The sequence below is a fragment of the Bos javanicus genome, chromosome X (assembly GCF_032452875.1).
Source record: "Bos javanicus breed banteng chromosome X, ARS-OSU_banteng_1.0, whole genome shotgun sequence".
NCBI classification, from domain to species: Eukaryota; Metazoa; Chordata; class Mammalia; order Artiodactyla; family Bovidae; genus Bos; species Bos javanicus.
Genome location: NC_083897.1, coordinates 90,588,615 through 90,596,255, shown reverse-complemented (window position 1 = coordinate 90,596,255; position 7,641 = coordinate 90,588,615). Strand labels below are relative to the sequence as shown.

Below are 7,641 nucleotides of genomic sequence, written 5' to 3'. Positions count from 1 at the left end.
TTTACTTTTATCTAGTTTGTTTCACTTTTTCTAGTTCATATTCAGTGCTCCCATTTCATTTAGTTTACGTTCTCTAATTTCTCCATCTCTTCTTTTTTTGATGTTCTTTCTCAAGTTTTTATCAAGTGTAGTGGAAAAGCTTTTGTATACATATATATAAATATGTGTGCTTCTCTGGTGGCTCAGAGGTTAAAGCATATAATATATACTTTAGAGAACATGAATTTTTGTCTATCTAAAAAATTATGACATTTTGATTTCACTTGTTTGAATTAGTATGAATAAAATGCTAGATTTTTAATTGAAAAATAGATATGCAACAAGCAACAAAGATAGACTGTATAGCATAGGGAACTATAGTCAATACCTTGTGATAATCTATGATGGAAAATAATTTCAAACATAATCTATGTGTATTTGTATAACTGAATCACCTTGCTGTGCACCTGAATCATTGTAAGTCAACTATACTTCAATAAAATATATATTTTAAAAAATAGAAAAAGTAAGTGGATGGAAAAAATTATACCATGCTAACACTAACTAGCACTTCTGCACAGCAGAAGAAATGATCAACAAAATGAAACGACAACCTATGGAATGGGAAAAATTATTTGTAAGCCATATATTTGAAGATCTTTCTGTGTTGTTTGGTATTGTCATTATAGACATGCCTGAACCGGCTAAGTCTGCTCCTGCCCCTAAAAAGGGCTCTAAAAAAGCTATGACCAAGGCCCAGAAGAAGGACGGCAAGAAGTGCAAGAGCAGCCGCAAGGAGAGCTACTCCGTGTATGTGTACAAGGTGCTGAAGCAAGTCCATCCGGACACCGGCATCTCGTCCAAGGCCATGGGAATCATGAACTCCTTCGTCAATGACATTTTCGAGTGTATCGCTGGTGAGGCATTGTGCCTGGCACATTACAACAAGCATTCGACTATCACATCCAGGGAGATCCAGACTGCCATGCTCTTGCTGCTACCTGGGGAGCTGGCCAAGCATGCTGTGTCTGAGGGCACTAAGGCTGTCACCAGTATACCAGCTCCAAGTAAATATGCCTAGCCGCTGTTAATGGAGAAGGCAATGGCACCCCACTCCAGTACTCTTGCCTGGAAAAATCCCATGGATGGAGGGCCTGGTGGGCTGTAGTCCATGGGGTCGCTAAGAGTTGGACACGACTGAGCAACTTCAGTTTTCACTTTTTTTTTCACTTAATATCCAAAAAATATAAAGAACTCAAACAACTCAACAGCAAAAACCCTAACAATCCAATTAAAAATGGGCATAGGACATGAAAAGACATTTTTCCAAGGAGACATGAAAATGGCCAACAAGTACATGAATAGATATTCAATATCACTAATCACTGGGAAGTGCAAATCAAAAGTACAATGAGGTATCACTTCATGCCTGTTGGAATGGCTTGCATCAAAAAACAGAGTTATTAAACCTGGTGAGGATGTGGAGAAAAGGAAGCCCTATAGCACTCTTGGTGTGATTGTAAAGTGTTATAGACATTTTGGGGGAAAAAATATAGAGCTTTCTCAAAAAATTAAAAATAGAACACCACATAACCCAATAATTCCACTTCTTCATATATATCCAAAGAAAATGAAAACTATATCAAAGAGATATATGCACACTTATGTTCACAGCAGCATTATTTATAATAGCCAAAATATGGAAACAGCCTTAGTGTCCATCAACAGATAAATGGATAAAGAAGTTGCTATACACACACACACATACACACACACACACATACACACACACATGATGGATTATTCATCCACAGAAAGAAGGAAATCCTGCCATATGTGACAACATGGATGGACTTTGAGAGCATTATGCTAAGTCAGACAAAGAAGGACAGATACTATATAATTTTACTTATATGCGGAACCAAAAGAAAAAACATGCATAGGAAAAGAGGTCAGATTTGTAGTTACCATTGGCAGGAGGCAGAAGAGGTAGAATTGGAGGAAGATGGTCAAGGGAACAAACTTCCAGTTATAAGAGAAATAAGTACTAAGAATATAATTTGCAATATGGTGTACAGTGTAGAACACTGCTGTATGGTATATATGAAAGTTGTCAAGAGTGTAAATCCTAAAAGTTGTCATCCTAAAAAAATGTTTTTTTTTTTTCATTTTGTTCTTTTTGTGTATCTATATGAGATGATGTATGTTAACTAAACTTACTGGGCCAATTATTTCACAATACAGTAGCCCCATCCTTATCCATGGGGTATACTATTCCAATATCCCCAATGGATGTTTGAAACCATGGATAGTACTGAAACCTATATATACCATGAATTTTCCTATACATACATATGATAAAACTCCAGGAGATAGTGAGGGGCATGGAGGCCTGGAATGCTACCTTCCATGGGTTTGCAAAAAGTCAGACACAACTTAATGACTGAACAACAAAACCATATGCTAAAGCTGAATTTATAAATTAGGCACAGTAAAAGATAAACAAAAATAACTACTTATAAAATAGAACAATTATAACAACTTTCATGGCAAATAAAAGGAGAAAAGGTGGAATCAGTGACAGACTGGGCTCTAAAATCACTGTGGACGGTGACTACAGCCATGAAATTAGAAGATGATTGCTTCTTGGCAGAAAAGCTATGACAAACCTAGACAGTGTGTTAAAAAGCAAAAACATCACTTTGCAAACAAAGGTCCATATAGTCAAGGCTATGGCATTTCCTATAGTCACATTAGGTTCATGAGAGCTGGACTGTGAAGAAGGCAGAGCACCAAAGAATTGATGCTTTCAAACTGTGGTGCTGGAGAAGACTCCTTAGAGTCCCTTGGACAGCAAGGAGATCAACCAGTCCATCCTAAAGGAAATCAGTGCTGAATATTCATTGGAAGGACTGTTGCTGAACCTGAAGCTCCAGTACCTGGTCACCAGATGTGAGCAGCTGACTCGTTGGAAGAGACACTGATGCTGGGAAAGATTGAAGGCAGAAGGAGAATAGGGTGTCAGAGAATGAGATGGCTGGATGACATTATTGATGCAATGGACATGAACTTGGGCAAACTCTGGAAGATGGTGAAGGACAGAGAGGTCTGGCATGCTGCAGTTCATGGAGTTACAAAGAGTTGGCCATTATTGGGTGACTGAACAACTGCAACAACAATACAGTAAAAGTTATGTGACTGGTCTCACTCTCTTTTTCCTCTCTGAAAATATCTTGATGTATAAATTTAATGCCTTTTCCATCTTAACTGCACATTTATGCACTATCGCCATAAATTTTGCAGTTCAATGTATGACAGCAAAACTAGCATGAATTTCCTTTTTCTTCACAATTTCATGAATAGAAGAATTGTTCTTACCGTAGATCTTAGCAACTTCAGCATATGATTTTTTTTCTTTCCTTATAAAGTCAAGAACTTTTACCTTTTCACTTAAAGGAAGCACTTTATAACTTGTCTTTGGCATATCCAAATTGCTAGCATCACTATTCTTGTCCTTTGGGGCCATTATTAAATAAAATAAGGCTTACTTTGGGGCTCCAAAATCACTGCAGATGGTGGCTGCAGCCATGAAATTAAAAGACGCTTTCTCCTTGGAAGAAAAGCAATGACAAACATAGACAGCATATTAAAAAGCAGAGACATTACTTTGCCAAAAAAGGTCCGTCTAGTCAAAGCTATGGTTTTTCCAGTAGTCATGTATGGGTTTGAGAGTTGAACCATAAAGAAAGCTGAGCTCAAGAGAACTGATGCTTTTGAACTGTGGTGTTGAGAAGACTCTTGGAGATATCCTTGGACCGCAAGGATATCCAACCAGTCGATCCTAAAGGAAATCAATCCTGAATATTCATTGGAAGGACTGGTGCTGAAGCTGAAACTCCAATACTTTGGCCACTTGATGTGAAGAACTGACTCATTGGAAAAGACCCTGATGCTGGAAAAGATTGAAGGTGGGAGGAGAAGGCGACAACAGAGGATGAGATGGTTCGATGGCATCACCGACTCAATGGACATGAGTTTGAGTATATTCCGGGAGTTGGTGATGGACAGGGAGGCCTGGCATGCTGCAGTCCATGGTGTCGCAAAGAGTCAGACATGACTGAGCGACTGAACTGAACTGAATTGAATGCAAGCACTGTGATTACCTCAACAGTGGACTGGATAATTGAGAAGGTGACTAAATGACCAACAGACAGAATACACTGGACAAAGGGATGATTCATGTCCCAGGCATGAGGAAGCTGTATGGTGCTTCAGACAAATGGATTATATGTGTGTATGTATGTATGTATGTATGTATGTATGTATGTGTGTGTGTGTGTATATATATAATGGAATATTACTCAGCCAAAAAAAAAATGAAATTCTGCCACTTGCAGCAGTGAGGATGTACTTAGAGTAATTAGTGAAATTAGTCATATAGAGAAAGACATACTTTATGTTATCACCTATTGTGGAATTTAAAATATAAAACAAATATATATAGCAAAACAGAAATAGATTCAAAGAGAAGACAAACTAGTGGTTACCAGTGGAGAGAGGGAAGGGTGGAGGGGTAAGACAAAGGTATGGAGATAAGAGATACAAACTACTATATATAAGATAGATAAGCAACAATATATATAGTATACTGTATAATACAATATATATTGTATAATACAATATAGTATATTGTATAATATAATATTTATACTATAACATGTAATATATTTTATAATATAATAATATTATGTATGTATATACAATATGTAATATTGTATAATACAGCCATTATCTTGTAATAACTTTTAATGGAGTATAATCTATGAAAATACTGAATCACTATGCTGTACACATGAAACTAATATAATATTGCAAAGCAACTATGGTGGTTTAGTCACTAAGTTGTGTCCAACTCTTATGACTGCATGGACTGCAGCCTACCAGACTACTCTGTCCATGGGATTCTCCAAGCAATAATACTGGAGTGGGTTGCCATTTACTTCTCCAGGGGATCTTCCCAACCCAGGGATTGAACCTAGGACTCCTGCATTGTAAACAGATTCTTACTGACTTGAACTATGAGGGAAGCCCTAAAGCAACCATACTTGAATGTTAAAAATTTATCATGCTACTTAGAATTTAAAACTTAAAAATTTTAACTTCATGAATTATATATTTCTGGAATTTTCTACTTAATATTTTCTGTATACAATTGACCACAGGTAACTGAAACCATAGAAAGCAAATCTGCAGGAGGGGGCCCTAAGATGGCAGAGGAATAGGACGGGGAGACCACTTTCTCCCCCACAAATTCATCAAAAGAACATTTGAAAGCTGAGCAAATTCCACAAAACAACTTCTGAATGCTGGCACAGGACATCAGGCACCCAGAAAGGTAGCCTATTGTCTTCAAAAGGAGGTAGGACAAAATATAAAAGATAAAAAGAGAGACAAAAGAGGTAGGGACAGAGATCCATCCAGGGAAAGGAGTCTTTAAAAAGAGAGGTTTCCAAACACCAGGAAACACTCTCACCGGCGGGTCTGTGGTGAGTCTTAGAATTTCAGAGGGCAACATAACCAGCAGGAAAAATAAATAAATAAATAAAACCCACAGATCCAGCAGAGAAGCAGCCCAGATGCTCGTATCCACCACTAGTGAGCAGCGGCTGGACAGGGAGGCGCCGGCTGCACTGCTTAGGCTAAGGACCGGGCCTAAATGCCCCAAGGGCAATCTGAGGGAATTATCGTGAGATAGCAGCCCAGACTGTGGGATAGCCAGAGAGAGAGAGAGGGGAAAAAAAAGAGATAGAGAGAGAACTATTCAGCGAAAAGCCCTAACCTAAGACACTTCCAGGCCCACTCACAGAACAAAGGACTGAGCAGAGCTAGCCAGCTTCTGACGAGCCCACCCCCCTGCCGGAGACAGGCAGGTAGGGGCAGCCAGAGCCATGATGGGGCAATCACGGCCCCAGAGAGGCATCCTCTACCAAACTACAAGCAGGCTTCATTGCAAACCAAGACTTCTTGGGATTCTGGATGGTGGACATCTGCCGGGAAGGTCGCAGCCAGAGATCAGCTCCCCAGGAAAGACACAGGGCACACCTGAGAAGGCGTGCCCATTGTACACCCAGAAAACCGAGCGGCTGGGATGGGGGAGGTGATACGACACACCCCCCACCTGCGGGTGCACTCGCCAAGCACCTGGTCACCTGAGCTGCTTGGAGCCAGGAAAGGCACAAAACGCAGGCCCAACCAAGTCTGCGCCTTTGTGGAGTACCCAAGAACCTGAACCTGAGCAACTTAGACCTGGGAAGTGCACGCAACCCAGGGCTCGCCTCAGACAGTTCCTGGCAGAGCAACCTAGAGCCTGAGAAGTGTAGACCATCAAAGCACACATGCCGTGAGTGGAGGCAAACCCAGTGTGGCTGTAACACTGCAGAACACTCCCCCCACACACCAGTGATATTTGTTTGCAGTGTTCCTCCCTCCCCACTTCACAACTGAACAACTGAGCCTAAAAAAGTGACCACCATCGCCCCCTTGTGTCAGGGCAGAAATTAGACACTAAAGAGACCAGCAAACAGAAGAAGCTAAAATAGAGGGAACCACTTTGGAAGTGACAGGTGCAACAGATTAAAACCCTGTAGTTAGCACCGACTACATAGGAAGGGGCCAATAGATCTTGAGAAGTATAAGCCGGATCAAGGAACTATCTGAAAATGATCAATCCCACACTATCCACAACAGCTCCAGAGAAATTCAAAGATATATTCTTACTATTATCATTTTTTTAAATAAAAAAAAATTATTTTTAAGTCCTTTATTGCTCCTTTAATTTTCATTTTTATAACCTACTATTACCTTGAAAAAAAAGGACCTGATTTTTAAAGCAAACTTCATATATATATTTTATAATTCTTGTGACTTTGTTTTTTTTTTTAATATTATATTTTTGAGAATATAACCTCTATACTAAATTTTTAATCTTTGCTTTTTGGTATTTGTTATCAATTTTGTACCTTTAAAAACCCAGTCTTCAGAACTGATTTTTACTTGGGGGTGAGATTACTGGCTTGATTGCTCTCTCTCCCTTTTGACTCTCCTTTTTCTCCACCAGGTTGCTTCTATTTCCTCCCTCCCCCTTCTCTTCTCTACCCAACTCTGTGAATCTCTTTGTGTGTTCCAGGCTGTGGAGAACACTTAGGGAACTGATTAATGGCTGGATCTGTCTCTCTCCTTTTGATTCCCCCTTTTCTCCTCTTGGCCATCTCTGTCTCCTTCCTCCCTCTTCTCTTCTTTGTGTAACTCCATGAACATTTCTGAGGGGTCAAGACTATGCAGAGCACATAGGGAAGTGATTACTGGCTAGCTTGCTCTCTCCCTCTTTGATTCCTCCTCTTCTCCTCCTGGTCACCTCTATCTCCCTCCTCCCTCTTCTCTTCTCCATGTAACTCTGTGTACCCCTCCAGATGTCCCTCACTATGGAGAAACTTTTCATCATTAACCTAGATATTTTATCATCAGTGCTGCATAAATGGAGAAGTCTTGAGGCTAATGTAAGAAGAAGACTAAAAGACAGAGTCAGGAGGCTTAAGTCCAAAACCTGAGAACACCAGAGAACTCCTAACTCCAGGGAACATTAATTGATAAGAGCTCATCAAA

General features: G+C 39.9%; 1 protein-coding gene across 1 annotated transcript in view; it reads left to right on the top strand.

The window, feature by feature from the left end:
* The first annotated feature begins 670 nt into the window (after nucleotides 1-670).
* LOC133242629 (histone H2B type 1-H-like) overlaps nucleotides 671-7,641 on the top strand; it is a 98,143-nt gene continuing 91,172 nt past the window's right edge. The window contains exon 1 of the mRNA XM_061408796.1: nucleotides 671-1,031. Within this exon, the coding sequence (XP_061264780.1) occupies nucleotides 671-1,031 (361 nt within the window). The remainder of the gene's footprint in view (nucleotides 1,032-7,641) is intronic.